This window comes from Scyliorhinus canicula, chromosome 5, assembly GCF_902713615.1.
Source record: "Scyliorhinus canicula chromosome 5, sScyCan1.1, whole genome shotgun sequence".
NCBI lineage: Eukaryota > Metazoa > Chordata > Chondrichthyes > Carcharhiniformes > Scyliorhinidae > Scyliorhinus > Scyliorhinus canicula.
In genome coordinates, this window is record NC_052150.1 from 164393267 (window position 1) to 164418597 (window position 25331).

A 25331-nucleotide genomic window follows, 5' to 3' on the forward strand; every position below is an offset into this window, starting at 1 on the left:
CTGCAATATTCTACACCCTTAATCCACACCCAAACACACTATTCTCTTTCTTCAAACCCTTTGCCTCATCATTTGTGGCAGAGCTTCGTCTGCTCATTAGAACATCTGTATATTTTTCTCAATCTTTAAAATGATTTAACCAAGCTTTCAGGCAGCACCATCTCACCCTCCACCTCCCTTCTATTCTGTGTCAACAAGTGGTTCTCTTGCAGTTGTTGTGAAGTACCATGGGCTATTTCTTTATGCCCATGGTTCTTTATATGGTTAAAGGCACCATATAAATGCAAATTACTGTTTGTTCTTTAACTCAACCTGTTTAAGTGTACATTTCTTGTTTTATTTTTTTTCATTCTTCCATGGAGTGTGGGCATCACTGTGAGCATTTATTCTCCATCTCCAATTGTCCTTGAGAAGGTGGTGGGTGGGTCACATTCATGAACAACTGCAATCCATGTGATGTAGTACACCCACAGTGCTGTTAGCCGGGGAGTTCCAGGAGCTTGACACAGCGACAGTATGTCGTTGAGCTTTTGTACCCTGCACAATTCCATTTGTTTCTGTCTTCAATAACAGTCCTTAGGGCTGCAGCTATATTCAGCGATGAAACAAAAATACACAGTTCAGCCTGCCTGTTGCCTGTTTATAACGGGGAGGGTACAGGAAACAGGCACACACTCAATTCCCACTTGAGTTTCAAAATGCCAGCTAGATTTTCAAGGAGGAAGTGTCAAGGTTAACACTTGGTACCTCACCTTCCTCAGGCTATCAGGCCACGCCCCAGTCATATTGCCTCTTCCCTGATAATTCTTGTTATGAGAGGCTTGAGAGCAGGATGGCGTCTGACCCTCTGATCAGGAAATTGGCACAGTGGGATTGAACTAAGAATACCAACAATGAGTACAGACAACTTGTAAAAGAAAATCCAACTTCCACTTCCACAATGTGCTATTGGGACCTTGGGCCAAACATGAGCTTCCCTTTTTTAATAAAATTTAGAGTACCCAATTATTTTTCTTTTCCAATTAAGGGGCAATTTAGCGTGGCCAATCCACCTAACCAGCACATCTTTGGGTTGTGGGGGTGAAACCCACGCAGACACAGGGAGAATGTGCAAACTCCACACGGACAGTGACCCAGGGCTGGGATTCGAACCCGGGTCCTCAGCGCGGCAGTCCCAGTGCTAACCACTGTGGCACAGGCCGCCCATGAACTTCCATTTATGTATTTATAAACATTTATTTTGTCAGAGAATTTATGCCAAAGCCTTTCAAATGAACAATTTACTTCAATAGTTTAAACCTTTGGAAGCTGTCTTTTATAGCTTCCAAAAAAAGATATAACCATTGTAAAAATGTGATTTTCTAATTCTATATATAAAATTAGAGAAATCTACTTAACTATATTTTTTTCTTAATTTAGAGGTTCTCTCCAGAGACTGCAAAAACTGTAATTATGATTTTGGCAATAAAAATATACCATAATAATGCAGTCCTTAAATTTAGATTAAAGTGCAAAATGGGTAAATAGCTACTTCCAGCCCACTGAAATCCAACTTAATGTTTTGAATGCATTCTTTTTGTAGCCATAATGTAATTGCGATTCCTGCTCATACCAAAGGCATATTTAAAGGCGGAAAATTCCATGCGCAAATTAAATTATAGAAAACTACTGCAAACTTGACCAACATCAGGAGCACCTCTTTTCCTAATCCCTGATTTTTCATGTTTGAAATCATATGCTTCACAGATTGGATGATGTGCTCGTCGGCGCTCCACTTTTCATGGACCGGGAGTCTGACGGAAAGTTGAAGGAAGTTGGGCTGGTTTATCTGTACCTGCAGGAGGAAGAGTTCCTTTTCAAGGATGCCCAGAGACTACTCGGAACTGAAGTATTTGGAAGATTTGGCAGTGCAGTAGCACCTTTGGCAGATTTAAATCAAGATGGATATAATGGTGTGTTACGACAGTCATAAGTACTTACAGTACTGAAAAGCACCCAGTTTTTCCTGAATATCTGATTATATAAGGCAGGATTGTCCACGCGGTCCCGTGTTTTTTTTCCGTGGCCGACTTGCCCGCCATTGGCAGGCGGTGAATCATAGGATTATAGAATCCCTGCAATGCAGAAGGAGACCATTTTTCCCATTGGGTCTGCACTGACCCTCTGAAAGAACACCCTACACAGGTCCACTCCCCAGTCTTATCCCCAGAGCCACACCTAACCTTTGGACACTAAGGGGCAATTTAACACAGCCAATCCACCTAACCTGCTCATCTTTGGACTGTGGGAGGAAACTGGAGCACCCGAAGGAAATCCACACTGACATGGAAAAATGAATGAAATGAAAATCGCTTATTCTCACGAGTAGGCTTCAATGAAGTTACTGTGAAAAGCCTCTAGTCGCCACATTCCGGCGCCTGTTCGGGGAGGCTGGTACGGAAATTGAACCGTGCTGCTGGCCTGCCTTGGTCTGCTTTAAAAGCCAGTAATTTAGCCCAATGTGCTAAACCAGCCCCTTATGGGGAGAATGTGCAAACTCCACACAGTCACCCAAGGTCAGATTTGAACCCAGGTCCTTGGCACTGTGAGGCAGCAGGGCTAACCATTGTGCCACCGTGCCACCCTGGGATCTTCTGATCATGCCACTGTCAATGGGACTTCCCATTCTATATATCCCCCACTGCCGGGAAACCTACGGTGGTGGTTTGCCATCAGCAGAACCTGTAGACCCCATCGGCGAGAACAGCGAGAATATTCCAACCATATTAGGTGAACAAATAATCTCTGTGATATCTTCATGAAGAAGAAGTTGGGGAAACTAATATAGATCTGTAATATCATATATGTCAGCTTTCCAGGTTGAGCCTCATGGAGATTTCACACTTTCCTCTCTAGTCAGTCTAGAGAAGCATATTATGGGAAATGCATCTTAGGGCAGCTCCGTTAAAGAAAGCTCATGTATCGGACCAACCTGTTGATGTTCCTGATCATAGAATTTACAATGCAGAAGGAGGCTATTCGGCCCATCGAGGCTGCACCAGCCCTTGGAAAGAGCACCCTACCCAAGCCACTCCCTATCCCTGTAACCCAGTAACCCCACACAACCCAACCTTTTTGGACACTGAGGGCAATTTAGCATGGCCAATCCACCTAACCTGCACATTTTTGGACTGTGGGAGGAAACCGGAACACCCGGAGGAAACCCACACAGACACGGGGAGAAAGTGCAAACTCCGCACAGACAGTGACCCAAGCCGGGAATCGAACCTGGGACCCTGGAGCTGTGAAGCAACTGTGCTAACCACTATGCTACCGATGCCCCCCACGGGTCAAGTTGGTCAAGTTTGCAGCAGCTTTCTATAATGAGATGCACATTGGCTTTGTAACTTTAAGGATGGATAAAATGTTTTTAAAAAAAGGTACGATCAAGTCGCCATAGTCCCAGATGACCATAGGTGTTTCCCCCTTTGATGGTGATTTAACCTGAGGATCAGCACACCTCAGGTGAGGGGCAAGGTTGAGAAGGCGAGGCCTTCATGAATAACCTCAGCCGGTAGTGGAATTGAACCCACGCTGTTGGCCTTGTTCTGCATTACAAACCAGCTGTCTAGCACACTGAAAAAAAAGGGGTGGCAAGGTGGCACAGTGGTTAGCCCTGCTGCCTCATAGCGCCAGGGACCCGGATTCAATTCCGGCCTTGGGTCACTGTCTGTGTGGAGTTTGTATGTTCTCCCCGTGTCTGCATGGGTTTCCTCTGGGTGCTCCGCTGGGTTTCCTCGCACAGTCCAAAGATGTGCAGGTTAGGTGGATTGGCCATGATAAATTTCCCCTTGGAGTGCAAGAATGTGCAGGATAGGTTATGGGATGAAGGAGATAGGGCGGGGTGGATGGGGAGTGAACATCGGTAGAGTGCTCTTTCGAAGGGTTGGTGCAGACATCGATGGGCTGAATGGTCTTCTGCACTGTCGGGATTCTATGATAATTGAATTTGTGCATGGAATCACATACAATCTGTGTGTTTCACAAAAAGGGATGAGCAATAAATGCTACCCCAGGCCAGTGATGCCATGTCCCATGAATGAATTTTAAAAAGTCAACCAAAAACTATTTAAACAATCAGAGATGTGTAGGAATATTTAAAAAAACCAAATGATCAGGAGAATGAACAAGCACGGGGAAATACAAAGCATAAAACTGGGAGAGTGACAGGTTTTATCAGACAGTTGTAGAACACAGTTTGCATGACTATAAATAACTTTGGCTTTGTTTCAATGAAAGTTGTACTGTCAGATAAATTGCGTTTCGACAGGCGGTGTTTGGTGACCTTGAGGAGGCAATCTTATAATCATTTGACTTCATACTAACTACAGTATAACTGAAGCCAATGTGAAACAATATTTTCAAATAACCAGCTGTTGATTTTTTTTTTGGTTCCAATCCAACCTGTATTTGGATGCTGGCAAGTGGATCTCTGTGCATGTGTGCAAACAGGCGTGTACTAAATATCATTTTCCCTGGCCAGAAGGTGAATGTAAGAACCAACAGTATTTCGGCCACAAATCCTGAGTCTCAATTTACAATGCAGCTACTCCTAACTTTTGGAAATTGGTGCATCCTTTTCATATTAGTTGTTATTTTGATCTTAAAACATTTTTTGATGTCAGTAATTTGGAGAGCAAAGCCAAAACCAGCTTTGGTACCCCCATATATTTATATAGTGCCTCACTCCTTCATTCTGCTCCGGACCCCTGCAAAACGATACAGCACACACTGAGAACCAAAGCTCCAATTCTTGAACTGACCTCACACACTTTCTATTAATTGCCATTTTTTTAAATATGATCTCCTGTTAAACTGATATCACCCTAAACAAGTGCAGATTGTGTAACAAAAACTGAAAATGTTGGACAATCTCAGCAGGTCTGACAGTATCTGTGGAGAGTGAAGGGATGACTCTGTCAAAGATTGTGGGCGCGATTCTCCGCACCCCACGACAGGTCGGAGAATAGCGGGAGGGCCTTCCCGACATTTTTCCCGCCATCCCGCTATTCTCCCCCCCCCCCCCCGCCCAACTCCCGACACGAATCGCTGCCGCCGTTGTTTTACGGCCGGCAGCGATTCACAGCTGATAGATGGGCCGAAGTCCCAGCCCTTTACGCTGTTTTTACGAACGGCAAACACACCTGGTCTGGCCGTTCGTAAAAACGGCGGGAACAACTCGCTTTTTATAACCATGGCACCGATTGGCACAGCAGTACCACGGCCGTGCCAAGGGTGCCATGGGCCCGCGATCGGTGCCCACCGATCGCGGGCAGCGGGCCCGATGCCCGCGCACTATTTCTCCTTCCGCCGCCCCGCAGTATCCATTCGTGGGACGGCTGAGGGGCATCCCGGCCCGCGCATGCGCGGGTTTCGCGCAAATACGCGATGACGTCATCCGCGCATGACGCGTCAGCCGGCGCTAACTCCGGCAAGCGGGCTTAACGGCGTCGGGCTGCTAGCACCGACCGGGGACCAGAATCGGTTCCCGGTCGGGAAGGGGCGCGCTGGCGTCAAACCCGCCTGGGTTTGACGCCAGCCTTACGATTTCTCCCGTTTTGGGAGAATCGCGCCCTGTATACTTGTATTGTAATGCAGCTGGTGTTACAGAGTAAAAGGAAGAGAGTAGCTAAAGTCAACATTAGGCCTTTAGAGGGTGAGACTGGGGAGTTAATGAGGAGGAACACAGAAATGCAGAGAAACTAAATTGGATTGGATTTGTTTATTGTCACGTGTACCGAGGTACAATGTAAAGTATTATTCTGCTTACAGCTCAGACAGATCATTCTGTACATGAAAAGAAAATGTATAGGGCAAACCTGAAATACACAATGTAAATACTTAGACACAGGCATCGGGTGAAGCATACAGGAGTGTAGTACTACTCAGTAGAAGGCGTGTGAAGAGATCAGGTCAATCCATAAGATGGTTGTTTAGAATCATAAAATCTGCAGTGCAGAAGGAGGCCATTCGGCCCATCGAGTCTGCATCGGCCCTTGGGAAGAGCACCCCACTTAAGTCCACACCTCCACCCTATCCCCGTAACCCAGTAACGCCACCTAACCTTTTTGGACACTGAGGGCAATTTATCATGGCCAATCCACCCAACCTGCACATCTTTGGATTGTGGGAGGAAATTGGAGGACCTGGAGGAAACCCATGCAGACACAGGGAGAACGTGCAGACTCCGCACAGTGACCCAAGCTGGGAATCGAACCTGGGACCCTGGAGCTGTGAAGCAACTGTGCTAACCACTGTGCCACCGTGCTGCCCCATGATTCTGTGTGTGAAGAGATCAGATCTGTCCATAAGTGGGTTGGTTAGGAGTCTGGTAACAGCAGAGAAGAAGCTGTTTTTGAATCTGTTAGTGCGTGCTGTCAGACTTTTGTATCTCCTGCCCGATGGAAGAAGTTGGAAGAGTGATTAATCTGGGTGGGAGGGGTTTTTGATTATGCTGCCTGCTTTCCCAAGGCAGCAGGAGGTGTAGACAGAGTCAATGGATGGGAGGCAGGTTTGTGTGATGGACTGAGCAGTGTTCATGACTCTCTCTAGTTTCTTATGGTCTTCGGCTGAGCAGGTGCCATACCAGGCTATGAAGTAGCCAGATAGGATGCTTTCTATGGTGCATCTGTAAAAGTTGGTAAGAGTCAATGTTTTGCCTCACTTTCCATGATGGAAAACATTAGTACCACCCCAGTAGTAACAGGTAATGTAGAGGTTGTTGAGAAGGAGGAACTTAAAACAATCGCTATCACTAGGGAAAACGTACTGACCAAACTATTGGGATTAAAGGCAGACAAATCCACAGGGCCTGATGGCCTACATCCTAAGGTCTCAAAGGAAGTGGTAGCAGAGATAGTGGAAGCATTGTTTATAATATTCCAAAATTCCCTGGATTCCAGAAAGGTTCCAGTGGATTGGAAAAAAGGCTAATGTAATGCCCCTTTCAAAAAGGAAGAAAGGCAGAAAGTAGGAAACTATAGATCAGTTAGTTTGGAAATTGTTGGAATCCATCATTAAGAAAGTTATACGGGGTATTTGGAAAGTCAAAATGCAATCCATCAGAGTCAGTATGGTTTTATGAAGGGTAAATCGTGTTTGACTATTTCTCTAGAGTTCATCGAAGATGTAACAAGCAAAGCAGATAATGGGGGTCGTGTAGATCTAGTGTATCTTGACTTCCAGAAGGCATTTGATAAGATGCCGCACAAAAGGTAAGATCCCACGGGATTGGAATTAATATATTAGCTTAGATAGAGGATTGGCTAAGCAACAGAAAGCAGAGAGTGGGGATAAACGGGTCTTTTTCTGGTTGGCAAGCTGTAACTAGTAGCGTGCCACAGGGTTCGGTCCTCAAGACCTACTATTTACAATCTATATCATTGACTTTGATGCAGGGATAGAATGTCCCAAAGCCAAATTTGCAGATGACAGTAAAGTAGGTCGGAAAGCAAGTTGTAATGAGGAAATAAGAAATTTACAAATGGATATGGATACAATAGGTTCTGGAAAAATGTGAGTCAGTCGAAGGGATCCTCCAGGGCCGCAAAGGTAATTATAGTCTCGAGGGGTAGGTCCAACCTGTCTAACATTTGCTTGAAGGACAATCCCTCCATACCAGGGATCATCCCAGTGAACCTTTTCTGAACCACCTCCAATAAATCTTTCTTGAAGTAGGAGGACCAAAACTGGTTACAACAATTAATTAATTAATTAAATTCCAGCCAGAAAAGATGTTTGTGAATTACAGTGGACCATAGTGGAAATATAATTAGTACTTGTTTTTCTCACAGTATTAATATTGTGTTAACCTATATCATGCTGCTGACAGCACCTCAATGCACCCATGAGTCGTTATTTTTTTAATGGATTTTATTACAAACATGCATCAAAGCAGGTTACAGCAAATAAACACCCCGGGAAACGTACTCCCCAACAATCAACCAAATAGTCTGTACAGATTTTTTTCCTCTTTTTCACGCTCACCCCCCTTCCCTCCCCACCCCATCGCCACTCCCCCTGCGATGAACAGCTACTCAAACGCGGTCACAAACATCCCCCACCTTTTCGCAAACTCCCCTGCTGAGCCCCTTAACTCATACTTTATCTTCTCCAGCCTCAGAAAATCGTACAGGTCACCCAACCAAGCCGCTATGCCCGGTGGCGATGCCGACTCCAGCAAAATTCGCCGCCGTACAATCAGAGAGGCGAAGGCCATGACATCGTCCTTCCTCCTCTCCATGAGCTCCGGCTTCTCTGAAACCACAAATATCGCCACCAAAGGGTCCGGGTCAACCTCCTCCTCCACTATCCTGGCTAAGACCTCGTCACTCCCGCCAAGAATCTTCCCAATTTTCGCAACTCCAAAACATGTGCACGTGATTTGCTGGCCCCCACCCACACCTCTCACACTCATCTGCTACCCCCTGAAAGAACCCACTCATTCTCGCCCGAGTCATATGCACCCTGTGCATCACTTTAAACTATATAGGATCATCCTTGCACAAGAAGAGGTTCCGTTTACCATTCGCAGTGCCTTATTCCATACTCTCCAATGATCTCCCCTCCCAACTCCGCATCCCATTTCTCCTTGATCTTCACCACCCGCTCACCTCCCTGCTCCCCCAGCCATTTGAATATATCCCCAATTCTTCCCTCCCCTTCCATATCCGGAAGCTGCAGTCGCTCCAGCAGGACGTATCTCTGCAACCTAGGGAACCCCCTCCAGACCTTTCGCACAAAGTCTCTACCTTCGGCAACTCTACCCTATCCCTTAGCTCCTCCAGATTGGCGAACCTTTCCTCCAAATACAAATCCCTCGCCTTGACCAGCCCCACTTCCCTCACCTCCTGTATATACTATCTGGCTCAAACCCATGATTCTCGCACACTGCGCCAATGAGTCATGTGTGAATATTCTTTGGTTATCTGGGGCAGGATTCTGCCGTAATTGGCAGGGCACGCAACTCCGGCGGGAAGGAGTGGCGTGAACTACTGCGGCGCACTTTCAGGGGCTAGGCCAGCCCCGGAGTGGTTTGCGCCGCGCCGGCCGGCGGGAATGAGGCTTGGCACCACGCCAACTGGCGCTGAAGGGCCTCCGCCAGCCGCGCAAGTTGGCACATGCGCGGGAGCACCAGTGTGTGCTGGCGTCATCCCAGCGCATGCGCGGGAGGGTTCGTCTCCGCATCGGCCATGGCGGAGGACCACAGCGGCCGATGTGGAGGAATAGAGTGACCCCAGGGCACAGGCCCGCCCGCAGATTGGTGGGTTCTGATCACGGGCCAGGCCACTGTGGGGGCACATCCGGTGGCCAGATCCCCCAGCGCCCCCCCCCCCTCACCCCGAGGACCCCGGAGGCCGCCCGCATCGCCAGGTCTCGCCGGTAAGGGCCTATTCTAATTTACGCCGGTGGGGCTGGCAAAAATACGGACGGCCACTCGGCCCATCGTGGGCCGGAGATTTGCCGGGGGTCCACTACCGGCAGCCGGCGCGGCGTGATTCACGCCCCTGTCAAATCCCCAGCGCCGGAGAATTCGGCAGCCGGCGGGGGTCGGAGAATCCCTCCCCTGATGTTAAATGTCCTTTTTAAAGAGAGATGCTTTTTTAATGATTATCCTGTTTTATTTATTTTGTTCATGTAGATATTGCAATTGGTGTACCTTTTGGGGGTGAAGACAGGAGAGGCAAGGTGCTGATTTACAATGGTCACAGCACTGGGTTAATTTCCAAGCCATCACAGGTCCTGGATGGCTTGTGGCCCTCTGATTCCATGCCTCCTGGATTTGGCTTTACCTTACAAGGAGGCTCAGACATAGACAAGAATGAGTACCCAGGTAAGAATTACCTATGGGAGAAATTTTAACTTTGATATTTTACCTTTCTATATAATACAATTTGGCAGAACAACAGCATCCTATCAATACGATGTAATATTTTGCCCCGCACATGTTCTGTGTAACCATTGACTTAATATAAACATGTATTGCTAGCAGAGAATCTATTCCCTCTGCACATGTATGCAGCATAACTATGTAATTATTCAGGTCAATCATGTTGAGTCAGTTAATTAGGAGCTAGTGGTTTTTAATCTGTTTTCTTAAATTCAAAAAGACTTGAGCAGCATTCTGTACTGCCTTCCAATTTCTAATGTTTGGAAGGTCTTGACTATCGTTTCAATCATAGTTAGAAATTTTACTGACAGAAAGTTTTAATCAGCACGCTGTGTGAATATGAGCACTTGGCCGGGAGACTGTCTTCACCCACCTAACAGTGATGCATGAGGGCATTATAATTGTACTCAGATTGTCAGCATCATATTGCCATTAATTCACTTATACTGCACTGGCTAATGTGATCTAATGGACATCTAATTTGATGCTGTTTATTCCTCTAGAAATAGCGAGACAGTGGTGTAGTGGTATTATCACTGGGCTAGTAATCCAGGCACCCACGGTAATTCTCATCCCATGGCAGATGGTGAAATTTGAATTTAAAAAAAAATCTGGAGTTAAAAGTCTAATGATGGCCATGCAACCATTGCCGAGTGTCGTAAAGACCCATCTGGTTCACTAATGTCCTTCAGGGAAGGAATCTGCCGTCCTTACCCAGTCTGGCCTACGTGTGACTCCAGACCCACACTGTGATGTGGTTGACTCTTAACTGTCCCACACCGAAATGGCCTAGCAAGCCAGCCAGTTCAAGGCTAATTAGGGATGGGCAACAAATGCTGGCCCAGTCACTGACGACCCCATCCCAAGAACAAATTTTTAATAAAGGTAAATTCCTGACCGAATAAATCACATTTGTATTGAAATGAGCGAACATGTGACTGAATTAAATGTCACTGGTATAGTTGTGAATGAATGTAACAATCTTCATATCATAAATAAGTTAAAATGACCTTTTTAACATGTACTTCCTTTTCACGTTGTTTAATTTAATCAGAACTATTCGACAATGCTGGAGATTGTCCAGGCAACTGTGAACTGCCGGCGACCAAAATTCATACTGTTTTTTAGTGACAGAGCACTTGTTAAAACACAGGAAATTCACCTTTCACTCACAATTAATGCTGATAGGGAACCTTCGACGATTTTGTTTTGTACAAACATGTTTGAATGAATTAAATAGGAGTGATTGATTGCTTAATGATGTGAACACTCTTGGGCTGCTGTTATTTCCTTTGATTTTCGGAGCCTACGCATTGCCTATGCTGCAGTTGAGACTGGATTTTGTGACGCTTTAAAGCCCAAAATGTTTATTGATCCTATATGTTCTAAATTTCAAAGCTGCCGTATTTATGTTCACATTTTACTAGTTATATAATTCTCTTTGAAAACAAACTTCAGTAAAAGCAGCTCAAATAATCCAATTAAGACCTGTCATTGGTTTTAACAACAGCACTTGTGGACTGTTATAGCTACTCAGGAACTAGGACCAAATCATAAATGCATTAGGATGTCAAGAATTGAGCCTATGCTTTATAATGGCATCTGTTTTGTTTTAACAAACCTATTTAAGAGTGATTTTATACCATCATGTTGTATTTCAGTTGAACCTGAATCTGCGAAAGGAGCATATATAGTTAAAAAGTTGAAACCAGCTGAATTTCTGCAGTGTCATGAATTCACATTAATTATGCAAAAATACTGAATCTTGAAAGGGATAGAAAATAAAAGGAGGGGGATTCTCCGTCCCGCCAGCCCGGTTTACCGGTGCGGTGCGGCGTGCCCCCGCCAGCAGCGGGATCCTCCGATCCAGCAGCCGGCCAGAGGGGTATCCCGCAGAATCTCGCAGAAGATCCGCGAATCAATAACACCTTGGGTGTCTTGTATATGTTGCAAAGTATAAGGTTTGGCAATATTCTGACCGCACACCACAAACCATATACTGGGCGAGGTCTTTGGGATGTTTCCGCAGGCGGGTTCTTCAGGCCCTGACAGCGGCCCACCCCTACTATGGGTTTCCCGGTGGTGTGGGGTGGATTGACAATGGTGGGGCCAGAATATCCCACCGCCGGGCAATGGGGGGGCTACCCTCTACCGCTGAGAAACACGCCACAGGGAGGCCAGAGAACCTCGCCCACTGAATCATTGTTATTTGTTTGGGATATGGACATCACTGGCAAGGCCAGCATTTGTTGCCCATCCCTGATTGCCCTCGAACTGAATGGCGTGCCACATCATTTCAGAGGGCAGTGTAGAGTCAGCCACATTGCTGTGGTCTGGAGTCACATGTAGGCCAGACCAGGTAAAGACGGCAGATTTTCTTCCTTAAAGGACACGAGTGAACCAGATGGGTTTTTAATGACAATTGACAATGATTTCATGGTCACCATTACTGAGGCTAGTTTTTCAATTGTTTTTCCCCATTAAATTGCACACACTGTACATGCTTCACTCTTCTGTGTTCACTGAAATCCTTGTAAAAACAATGCAGAAAGAAATGGTGGTGTATGATAAATGCCATTATTGACAGTGATAATCACCATTTTTCATTAAAAAAGCAACACTCTTTTGACATGTGCAAAATGCATCAGAAAAATGAATACATCTCAATTTGTTTTTATAGATTTATAATCTGTCCCATTTACGCATTCTAACTCTCAATCCTCATATTTCTCCAACATTGACAGCTCCATAATATTGACAAATTGACTGTTGGATGAAATGAAATATTAATGGACATCTCAACATTCAAAACTAATATTGACAGAAGCAATTAAAACGACTCATCTTTGAAATGCTATGTCAGGGTCGAAAGTTTACAACAGCCTGAAATCTGCCTACTGTATTGTGTACAGCTCCTCTAGCTAAATCTTCCAATTATGTCCTAGAACTCTCCCACAGGGCATGGGATTTTCCGCTCGTGCTCACCCCAAGACCATAATTTCCCACCTGAGGTCAATGGACCTTGAAGTAATCCGTCAAACATTCCGTCCTTCCTGTGACGATTTGCGCGTATGGTGAGCACAGAAGTGTTACCCCATGAAGTCAGTATTTCAGAACCCTCCTGCAGCAATACCACCCCATCCCCATTCTTCACTAACAGATAACTTAATGTATTGAGTAGGAAAAAGCAAATTGTAGTTGGTAAACTCATTGAAGCATAAAGAATATATAAAAATAAAGGAAATAAGAAATCCTAATATTGCAACTATTGTGGTGAACTGAGATAGTTGTGAACAATGGAAGTTTACAACACAGACAGAAGTCATGTGACCCACAATGTCTGTACAATTCTTTGCAAAACCAACCCAAAACTAATCCCAGTCTTTTCCAAATATTTACACAAATTGTCCTTAATACATGCAGTGGGTACTGCCTCAACCTCTGAGCATCCCATTCTCCAACAACCCCTGCAAAAAGAAACTTCACTTCTTTAGTCACATATTTCCGTTCTAATGATGTTCAATGTTCAGAAACTTTCAATCGTTATCCATGGGATAGGAACGAATATGCAGACATGGATTAACAATTGGCGAACAGGCAGAAAACAGAGAGTAGGAATAAACGGGTCATTCTCACATTGGCAGGATGTGGCTTGTGGAGCATTGAAAAGATCAGTATTGGGCCCCAACTGTTCACAGTATAGCAATGACTTGGATGTGAGGACCTAATGGGGACCAAGTTTGTGGATGATACAAAACTAAGTGGAAATATGCATTGTATTCAATTTAAGGGATAAATCAACAGAGATACAATGGCAGGCATCCAAAGAGATATTTCAGAATACACGGAATAGATACATTCCAATAAAAAAGTAAAATTCCAAGAGGAGGGCCCGCTGGTTATCCATGGTCAACTAAAGAAAGTTAAAGATTGTATAAAACGTTTTTAAAAACATTTAATTATGCAAAGATTGCTGGTGAGTCAGAAGATTGGATAGAATTTAAAAAACAGCATAGAATGACTAAAATATCAACAAGGCGGGAAAAATTAGAGTATGGAAGAAGGTTAGCCAGAAATATAAACAAAGAAATTAAGAGATTCTGCAGATATTTTAAAAAGAAAAGAGTTAACAAAATGATTGTTGGTCCTATTGAAAGTGTGTCTGTGGAGTTAATAATGGAAAATAAGAAGATGGCAGATAAATTAAACAGGTATTTAGCATCGGTCTTCACTATAGAGGATGCAAGTAACATCTGAGAAATGGCTAAACCAGGTAAATCAGGAAATGGGAGGCAGAGAGAAACTCAAAAGAATTACAATCAGCAGGGAAGTCATAATTAGCAAATTGTTGGACTGTGGGTTGGGACGTTTTCGGGTCCTGGGGTTTTAAAAGGAATAGCTATCAAGATAGTTGATACGTGATTTTAATTTTCCAAAATTCACTGGGTGGGATTCTCTGTTGCCTGACACTGATATCGTAATCGGTGATTGGGCAGAGAATCCCTTCCAATGACCAAACCGGGGACTGTGCACATTTGATGCCGGTTTTCGAGTCTCCGACCCCTCCAGAATAACTTCATTGCGTCACGCACTGCACACCGTTGCAACAGCGTTGGCGAGTCATCGGCAGGCCCTCCCGAGACGCTCCGCCCCCGATGTACTAAGTTCCCGACCGTACGGTTGACGTGTGGTCCAAGCGGTCGGGAACGCAGCGCCGCCACACTTGGCCAGGATCCGTGCTGCTGGCCGGGAGGGCTTCCGCAAGGGCTGGAGGGACTGGCGGGAGGTGGCCAAGGGGGTGGCCTGTGGGGTCGCATTTGGTGGGTCAGGGCGATGCACGGCCGGCGCCATGTTGTACGGCGTAACCGCTGCAGGTAGTCGCCGTGTGCATGCGCGGCCAGGGATCCGGCCATTCTCAGGCCGTTTTCAGCTTGGGAGACCGGGGTTTCACCCGGCGCAGCTGCTAGTCCCTCACCGGTGAGGGTTCGGTGCCAATTTTGGCATCGTAAAACGCCCGCAAATTCTCCGCTTCAGCTGGCACTTAGCCACTGAAACAGAGAATCGAGTCCACGATATTCGGGAAAGTTGCCATTCAGTTGCAAAATACCTAATGTAACTCTTTTATTCAAAAACTGAGGGAGACAGAAAGCAGGAAACTCTTGGCCAGTTAGCTTTATATGTCACAGGGAAAATGTTAGAAGTCATCATTAAAGATGTTATAGCAGGGCACTTAGATAAATTAACAGAGTTAACATAGTTTTGTGAAAGGAAACTCATATTTAACTAATTTATTAGAAGTCTTTGAAGAATTACCTGGTACTGTGGATGAAGGGGAACTGGCAGATGTACTGTACTTGAATTTTTAGAAGACATTTGATAACAACATTTGACAGGTAGTTGTGGAAAATAAATCTCATGATTGAGGGGTAACACAGATCAAAGATTGGCTAGCTAAAAGGAAACAGAGAGTCGGCATAAAAAAATGGGGCATTTTGTGCTTTGCAGGATGCGCTGAGTGCTGTGTCACAGGCATCAGTGCCAGGGCCTCAACCATTTACAATTTATATAAATGACTTGGATGAATGTATGGTTTCTAACTGCTGACGACTCAAAGATAGGTAGGAAAGTTGTGAAGAGAGCATAAGGTGACAAAAATATATAGGTGAGTGGGCAAAGGTGTTTGAAATTGCATATAATGTGGGAAAATGTGAGGTTGTCTATTTTGGCAGGTTGAATGAAAAAAAAGCATATTATCTAAATGGTGAGAGATTGCAGAGCTCTGACATGCAGAGGGATCTGGGTCTGTTGTAGATGTCTTGTTATCCCTCAACAGAGGTTAAGAGGCTGGACCAGACGCCATAACGTTTTTAAAAGTTTTCAAGTGGTGTGGAAAGATCGATTCATTCCAGGAGTGATAATATAAGAAATAGGGCGTGGTTATTTTATAAACAAACTTTATTAAAACAAAAGAAAATAAAACAATATTTAAACTTTTACTTCAATTCTAACATGCACAGATTACATGCAGTTTCTCAACCATAACACATTAGTTCCCATTAAACCACATGTCTAATAAACATAAAGCTCTCATTCCACTTACATAGTCAGGCAAGAATGATACTTGTATTTACAAAGCAATTCTCTGCTAAAAGTCATTTTTCTCTAGAACACTTTTCGAAAATCTGTATCTGGAGCAGCTTCCTTCATGACTTTGCCAGGTGACCTCCACATCCTTCTGCTGTAACTGTTCAAAACAGCATTTTCCCCCCTCTCTCTCTAAGCTCTACCCAGCACCTCAAACAAAGGTTCTCTCCTGAGGTGGCCAGATTTGAATCCATTATCGTTATCTGGGCTGTCTGGTTTCCCATTCCCGTGTCTACAAAACAACAGAGCTATGCCATTATATGCAGCTAACCTTCTATTGGCGGACAAATACGTTATCAGACTCTGTGATGGGCTAATTCAGTGATGGAGCACCTAGTTCACCCCCACCTGAGGGGCTAGGAGCGGGCCTCCATCTTTCTCGGCAGCGACCTCGTCACGCCGAGAATGTGAAGTCATCCGCGCATGCACGGTGGCCGTCTTTCTCCTCAGCCGCCCGGCAAGACGTGGCGGTTTCATCTTGCCGGGTGGAGGAGAGGAAAGAGTGCGTCCGTTTTGGACGCTGGCCCGACCATCGGTGGGCACCGATCGCGGGCCTGTCCCCTCCCGAGCACAGTCGTGGTGCTCCCATCCCAATCGGGCCCCTAGATGCCCCAAACGAGCATCTGGCGCATGTTTCACGAATGCAGCAACCAGGTGTGGTTGCTGCCGTGGTGAAACGGGCGTGAAGGGCCGGCCACTCGGCCCATCGGGCTCGGAGAATCGCCGTTCGCCGTGAAAAACGGCGAGCGGCGTTTGTTCCGAGTGGGGGGGGGGGGGAGAATCGACAGGGGGGCGTAAAAAATGTCGGGAGACTCGCCCACGATTCTCCCACGCCACGTGGGGAGTGGAGAATTCCGCCCTAAGTCCCGATGCCGGAGTGAAAACCGGAGTGTTTCACTCCGGCATTGGAGGCCGCTCCCAGCGGCCGCTCCCAGCCCCCTATTCTCCCGCCCCTGGGGGGCTAGGAGCGGCGCCATGTAAATGACGCGGCCAGTGCCACGTAAATTATGTCACTCACGCATGCGCAGGTTGGGCGGCGCCAATCTGCGCATGCGCGGTTTCCGTCCTCCCCGCGGCCGCCCCGCAAGAAGATGTCGGATGGATCTTAAGGGGCGGCGGAGGAAAAGAGGTCCTCTTTCAGAGAGGCCAGCCCGCCGATCGGTGGGCACCGATCGTGGATCAGACCCCTTTTGAGGCCCCCCCCGGTGCAAGAACCCCCCTTCCCTCCCCCCTCCCAGCGTTCCCACGCTGTTCCTGCTGGCAGCGACTAGGTGTGGACGGCGGCGGGGTGAACCTGTCGTGTTGGGCAGGCCGCTCAGCCCATCCGGGCCGGAGAATCACCGCTCGCCCGTTACAAACGGCGAGCAGCGATTCTCCCAGCTGCCAGCCGTGAATCTCGCTGCGCCGGTTTGCGGGGGGGGGGGGGGGAGAGTGAGAATCCCATATGGGTGCCGGGGCGGCATGGCGGGACTCGCTCGGCACCCTGGCGATTCTCCCACCTGGCATGGGTGATTAGGGTGAGCTGTGAGTTGAGAAGGGGCAAATAAGGAACATACTATTACTAACATTATTTTCAATGATGTCAGATGCCACAGGCTTCATCACAGCTGGTCCCATGATGCAAAGAGGCATTTCCTCCAGAGAGTTTAGGAAATTCTAGCATCCTTGTCCCCTATCAGTTGTGCTCTGCTCCTCTCCATTGTGTGCAATATATTCCTGCAAAAGAGAGTAGAAAGCCAGTGATTGTGCAGGTCTGTGTTTAGGTGATGTTCCTGCAGTGAGGGGTATGTGGAGTTAACAAGAGATGGGTGTAAGGCTGGCAGCATTGGTAGATATGTGAGGAAGAATTGGAATATCTGAATCATAGGTGTGAGTCATGAGTATCATGGAGTGATGTTGGTTGAGTAATGAGGGGTGTGAGGCAATGAGCAGCATTGTTGGTGGAGCAAAGGCTAAAGATGTCATTTATTACCCTTGACCATTTGCAAGAGGTCATTGGTGATGAGGAGCACAAGCAGTCAAGATTCCAGGAGTTGACCGCCATGGCTACCTGTTCCCAGTCCCTCCTGAGGATAGTCCACGAAGGTCTCCTGGTTGTCCATAGAATCACGGCTTATCTCCTCTTGTCCACTTCCACCAGTAATGCCTTCAGCCTTGAATCTGCCCCCCTGGAACCCTCATTATGCCTTGGTGGTCAATTTTTTTTTTTTAAATCTCAGCAATAGTATTCAGCAGCAACTTTGAGTAAATCTGTGCGACCTTCTTGCCAGAGTCTGCCTTTAAGAACAGAAGGCTGGCTGCATCACATGGTATTAGTACACACTGCTCATTCCCAGCTGAGTTCACAGGGAGCCAGCAGCGTGAGAGATGATAGCCCTACACTCCAATCACAAAAACAACATGGCAGAATGAAATTTCCACGCTGCCCATCCCCATGTTACTGGATGCAGGCAGGTTGCAGAAACGTGATCCCTGCATCCAAAAAATGGCACCGATACATTTGTAACCCAAAATGTTTGAGAACTTTTTACAAGCTACAAACTGAAAGATAAGCCCTTACGCAGGTTTATAAGAAGGAGAGGGGCAGATAGGAATCTCTAAAACTCTTTACGACTAATGAAGCAAGTGCTTTAGTGAAATGAAAGGAGAAAACAGAGCAAAATGGACAACAGATATTTCAAACACCAAAAGGTTAACAATTTAAATGATAATGCAAACTGCTTAACAGAACAGCATGAACCTGCTAAAATATATACGGCAGGATTCTCCATTTGGGAGACTAAGGGCTCACATCGGGAACTCCGCTGCGGGTGTTGGAGAATCCAGTGTTGGGCAGAAAATGGGCGTTCCGATGCTCCGGACCCCTGCTGGTGTCAGGATCGGGATTCTTGTCCCTTTCCAGCAAGAAGATGCATATAGGTCATTTAGGAAGGACCTGGCACCATATTCTCTGGCCCTAGATGGGCCGAAGTCCGCCGCTGTCATGCCTCTCCCGCCGGCGAGGATCAAACCACCCACCTTACCGGCGCGACCAGGCGGCGCGGGCGGGCTCCGGGGTCCTGGGGGGGGGGGGCGCGGGGCGATCTGGCCCTGGGGGGTTCCCCCACGGTGGCCTGGCCCGCGATCGGGGCCCACCGATCGGCGGGTGGGCCTGTGCCGTGGGGGCACTCTTTTCCTCCTGCCTGCTCCATAGTCTTCACGATGGTGGACGTGGAAGTGACCCCTCCCCTGCGCATGCACGGGGATGACGTCAGCAGCCACTGATGCTCCGGCGCATGCGCGGACTTACACTGGCTGCGAAGTCCCTTCGGCCCCGGCTGGCATGGCGCCAAAGGCCGTCCACGCCAGCCGGCGGGGCGCCAACGACTCCGGTACGGGCCCAGTCCCTCAATGTTAGGGCTTGGCCCCTAAAGGTGTGGAAACTTCTGCACCTTTGGGGCGGCCCGACACCGGAGTGGTTCACGCCACTCCATCACACCGGGACCCCCTGCCCCGCCGGGTAGGGGAGAATCCCGGCCCTGGCCCTGACACAATGGACCTTGCATGGGCCAAGGGGGTAATTCTTTAAGGGAGTTGTCCATAAAGCCAATTGTTCGGCGACTCTCCCCCACAATGCAGAACCTTCCTACCCCTCCCCCACCATATCCCCACCAGAGAACCCCCAATTAGAGAGACTCCTAATTCAAGAGAATTGCTAATTAATGAGGCCCCTGTTGAAATCAAAATGATGGGAGATGAGGTGGTAATTTTGCAAATTGGAGGTGTTGACGGTGAGAAAGGAAGCTCGAGAGGACAGGAAGAGAAAAGTGAGAAATGCAGCCAGATCTGATCATTGGTTCCATCATGAACCCTTGAGGAAATCTTGGCCGAGAAAACAACGACATTTCAGAAGCTCTGGTGAAGAAACTAGAATCATTGGTGTATATAGTTAGTTAGAACACAGGAAAAAGACAAAGTTGTCGAGGAGAATACTGAGATACAGGCTACTAGACTAGAAGGGCTTGAGGTTCATAAGGAGGAGGTGTTAGCGATTCTGGAAAGTGTGAAAATAGATAAGTCCCCTGGGCCGGATGGGATTTATCCTAGGATTCTCTGGGAAGCTAGGGAGGAGATTGCTGAGCCTTTGGCTTTGATCTTTAAGTCATCCTTGTCTACAGGAATAGTGCCAGAGGACTGGAGGATAGCAAATGTTGTCCCCTTTTACAAGAAGGGCAGTAGAGATAACCCCGGTAACTATAGGCCAGTGAGCCTTACTTCTGTTGTGAGAAAAGTCTTGGCAAGGTTTATAAGAGATAGAATGTATATTCATCTGGAAAGGAATAATTTGATTAAAGATAGTCAACATGGTTTTGTGAAGGTTAGGTCGTGCCTCACAAACCTTATTGAGTTCTTCGAGAAGGTGACCAAACAGGTGGATGAGGGTAAAGCAGTTGATGTGGTGTATATGGATTTCAGTAAAGCGTTTGATAAGGTTCCCCACGGTAGGCTATTGCAGAAAATACAGAGGCATGGGATTCAGGGTGATTTAGCAGTTTGGATCAGAAATTGGCTAGCTGATAGAAGACAAAGAGTGGTGGTTGATGGGAAATGCTCTGACTGGTGTCCAGTTACTAGTGGTGTGCCACAAGGATCTGTTTTGGGGCCATTTTTATAAATGACCTGGAGGAGGGCGTAGAAGGATGGGTGAGTAAATTTGCGGATGACTCTAAAGTCGATGGAGTTGTGGACAGTGCACAAGGATGTTACAAGTTACAGAGGGACATAGATAAGCTGCAGAGCTGGGCTGACAGGTGGCAAATGGAGTTTAATGCAGAAAAGTGTGAGGTGATTCATTTTGGAAGGAATAACAGAAAGGCAGAGTACTGGGCTAATGGTAAGATTCTTGGTAGTGTGGACGAGCAGAGAGATCTCGGTGTCCATGCCCATAGATCCCTAAAAGTTGCCACCCAGGTTGAGAGGGTTGTTAAGAAGGCGTACGGTGTGTTAGCTTTTATTGGTAGAGGAATTGAGTTTCGGAGCCATGAGGTCATGTTGCAGTTGTACAAAACTCTGGTGCGGCCGCATTTGGAGTATTGTGTGCAGTTCTGGTCGCCACATTATAGGAAGGATGTGGAAGCATTGGAAAGGATACAGAGGAGATTTACAAGAATGTTGCCTGGTATGGAGGGAAGATCATATGAGGAAAGGCTGAAGGACTTGAGGCTGTTTTTGTTAGAGAGAAGAAGGTTAAGAGGTGACTTAATTGAGGCATACAAGATGATCAGAGGATTAGATAGGGTGGTCAGTGAGAGCCTTTTTCCTCGGATGGTGATGTCCTGCACGAGGGGACATAGCTTTAAATTGAGGGGAGATAGATATAGGACAGATGTCAGAGGTAGGTTCTTTACTCAGAGAGTAGTAAGGGCGTGGAATGCCCTGCCTGCAACAGTAGTGGACTCGCCAACACTAAACGCATTCAAATGGTCATTGGATAGGCATATGGACGATAAGGGAATAGTGTAGAGGGACTTTAGAGGGGTTTCACAGGACGGCGCAACATCGTGGGCCGAAGGGCCTGTACTGCGCTGTAATGTTCTATGTTCTATGTTCTAGACAGGTGGAAAACTGTGAAAAATGGATAGAGGCCTTACTGGAGGTGATGTGGAAAGATGCCTAATCCAGGTGGTTGTGGGAGTTTGTGGGCTTAGAATGGATAACTATAAAAAGCCCATCACAAGAGATAGAGATAGAATTCCAGGAAGGAAATGAATGAGTTGGAAATCGACCATGTGAAGCAGTTAATGAAATCCTCATTGTGAGAATGAGAGGACAAAGCAACACAGGTTCCAATATCGAGGAGAAGGGGATGATAATAATCACTTATTGTCACAAGTAGGCTTCAATAAAGTTACTGTGAAAAGCCCCTAGTCGCCACATTCCGGCGCCTGTTCGGGGAGGCTGGTGCGGGAATTGAACCTGCTGGCATTGTTCTGCATTACAAGCCAGCTGTTTAGCCCGCTGTGCTGTGCTGTGGGATTAAGAAGATGGATTGATTAGATATAGAACTGAGAATGCTCCATGTTTCCTGCAAACAGGCAGGCAAAGCTAGAACATATATATGGAATATTGCAATAGAGGATTCAAAGCCAGATGTGTTTCTCTAACTCCATTCATCTCCTTTTCTCCAGGGATGTATAGGACTGGTTATCATCTTCACCACCTGAACAGTTATCTGGCAGAGCAGATTGCCTACCCTTTAGAGAACTTGCTCAATTTCAGTAAAATAAAAATGAGACCGGTTCTAGAAAGGGAAAGCAGACTCTGCTGGATTATGCTCTGACTGTGAAGATCAAAATCTAGCCCCAAATATCCCTGCCGACAGAGAGATGAGTGGAGTGGGAGAAACTGGAATCCTCAAAGCTGCAGAAAGCAATTTAGATTTAGTGCTAACTTGACTAGTGGACAGGTCGTATCTACCTGTTTGACTAATCAATCAAAGCGTTAGAGGCCGTTGTCTAGTATTGTGCCAATAGAATTATTGTTGGCCTCTGGAACAAATCAGAAACCGAGCCAACAGTATGCGCCTGCATTGGACAAACGTTGGAACATTGTCCTCTGATTCATGTCACAAGGAAGAACCACCAACCAACAAAAAAAAACCTGTCGGTTCTCCACCAGCTTAATTCTGCAAATAATATTCAACTGATAACTTCTCTTACACTGGTCTATTATGTTGCATGCTTAATGTGAAGCACTCTGTGTAAAAGAAAGCTGATAAAATAACAAAAACGATTAAACTATTAACAGACACTACAATGTATAATGTGAGCGAAGGTGAGGTGGTGCTTTCAAAACAGATCAACATCAAAGAATAATTTGTGGACACAACCTGACAGATACCATCAACACTACTTCAGTGTCATTTCTGTTCAGCATCCTTTATGCATTAGCGAAAGTATTGTGGCTTGGTACGATAATGAGATAACGCTGCCCAAAGCTTTTTGTGTTTTCTAAAGCTGAGCCTCGGTTTTGTGGAACAGATTTTTTGGGGGGAGGATTTTATTAAGTTTTAAGTGCCTGCATTCTGCTGCTGTTGGAAAAATTGTAATTGTATTGAATGACTTCAGATCTTTAAAATTCATTCAGGTCAAGTTGTGCTATTTTTATGACATGGAAGTCAGAATTCAAACATTGGATTGAAGAAAATCATTGTGGAATAGAAAGACGAGATTGTGTTCCAGCATTGTAGATTACTTTTACAGACTTCCCCACTGGTAATTGGATACAGTACCCAAATTGGATGCATTGTCTTTTTCTGACTTCTTCCCTTCTCCCTCGCTGCTGTAAAAAATCTCACTTAAACAGGAATAATCTTATTACACAAATGCCTAGGAGAGGCTTTGTTTAATTGTTTTAGTCTCTTATTAGCAGATTTCCTTGACATTATAGCTGAATAACAGATGGAAGAACCAGACGTGACTGACTCTGTGGAATTAAATTAGCCAAATGTAATCCTGTTAGAAGAGATTTTAAAGACTGACCTTGTTAAATAGATTGTCATCTGTTACATAGAAGTATTGTATTCCTGTTTGGTGACTAGGTATCACTCTGAGAAGCAGGAATCCCACTATACTTAAAACAAAATCTGCCTTACAGAAAACACAAGGGGGGCAATTCTCCGAGCCCCGCGCTGGGCCGGAGAATTGCCGCAACCGTGCCACAATGGCCCGACGCCGGCGTGCGATTCTCCGATGTGCGGAGAATCGGCGGCTTTGTGCTGGCGCGTTTTGCACGGCACTGGCCGCGGGCCGCTGGAAGCGGCAGAGCCGCCGATTCTCCGACCCGGATGGGCCGAGCGGCCGCCCCGATACGACAGAGTCCCGCCGGCGCCGTTCACCCCTGGTCGCTGCTGGCGGGAACTCTACGGGAGTGCTCGGGTGGGGCCTCTGGGGGGGGGGGGGGGCTCTTTCACCGGTGGGGGGAGGGGGCCTCCAATGGGGTCTGGTCCATGATCTGGGTCCACCGATCAGTGGGCCAGCCTCTCCCCCCCCCCCCCCCCCCCGGCCTACTTCGGCGCACGTAAGAAGTTCCCTGCGCATGCGAAGGATGACACGGCCCAACTGCACATGCGCAGGATTGAGCTGGCCCAACTGCGCATGTGCCGTTGGCGCAGCGCCCATTTGGCGTTCACGATGGCGCGAACACTTGGCCTCCATATCGGAGAAACGCCCCCAAGACCTTTCACTCCGTCAGCCTTAACTCCTTCGCAAACTTACATTTGGTTTTCAGCCCATCAGATTTTATGGGCGCGATTCTCCCAAAACGGGAGAAATCGTAAAGCTGCCGTAAAATCCGGGCGGGTTTTACGGCAGCGCGCCCCTTCCCGACCGGGGACCGATTCTGGTCCCCGGTCGGGGCTAGCAGCCCGACGCCGTAGGCTCCGGCAAGACGGGCTTAACGAAAATCGTTAAGCCCGCTTGCCGGAGTTAGCGCCGGCTGACGCGTCATATGACGTCAGCCGCGCATGCGCAGTTTGGAAGATTCCAACCCGCGCGTGCGCGGGTGACGTCATCGCGTTTTTGCGCGAAACCCGCGCATGCGCGGGCCGGGTTGCCCCTCAGCCGCCCCGCGAATGGATACTGCGGGACGGCGGAAGGACAAGTAGTGCGCGGGCATCGGGCCCGCTGCCCGCGATCGGTGCCCACCGATCGCGGGCCCATGGCACCCTTGGCACGGCCGTGGTACGGCCGTGCCAATCGGTGCCATGGTTATTAATAGCGAGTTTGTGACGCCGTTTTTACGAACGGCAAGACCAGGTCTGTTTGCCGTTCGTAAAAACGGCGTAAAGGGCTGGGACTTCGGCCCATCTAACAGCTGAGAATCGCTGCCGGCCATAAAAAAACGGCGGCAGCGATTCGGGTCGGGACTTCGGCGGGGTGGGGGGAGAATAGCGGGAGGGCGGCAAAAATGTCGGGAAGGCCCTCCCGCTATTCTCCCACCCGTCGTGGGGGGCGGAGAATTTCGCCCTATGTTTATACAACATACTAAATGCAATTGTCAAACTTGCACTCAGTTTAAGAATTAAATAATTTTTGTTTGAAAAGTATCAAATACTGCAAATAGTTTCCCTGCTTTTCGAACTTAAATAAAATTATATATAGGTGAGTTATCATTTGTTAATTAGATATACTGCATCGTTTGTTATGGCACCAATGCAGTGCATACTAGACTATAACATGAGATAAATTTAAAGTTAATCCTATATGAATGTGAGCAATCT

The 25331-nt window shown here is 47.0% G+C and overlaps 1 protein-coding gene across 1 annotated transcript in view; it reads left to right on the forward strand.

Annotated features, from left to right (window-relative positions):
* The window catches only part of itga8 (integrin, alpha 8), a 253980-nt gene that overhangs the window by 74804 nt on the left and 153845 nt on the right, over positions 1-25331 (forward strand). Inside the window, exons 12-13 of the mRNA XM_038797951.1 lie at positions 1747-1952; positions 9680-9871. Of these exons, the coding sequence (XP_038653879.1) occupies positions 1747-1952; positions 9680-9871 (398 nt within the window). The remainder of the gene's footprint in view (positions 1-1746; positions 1953-9679; positions 9872-25331) is intronic.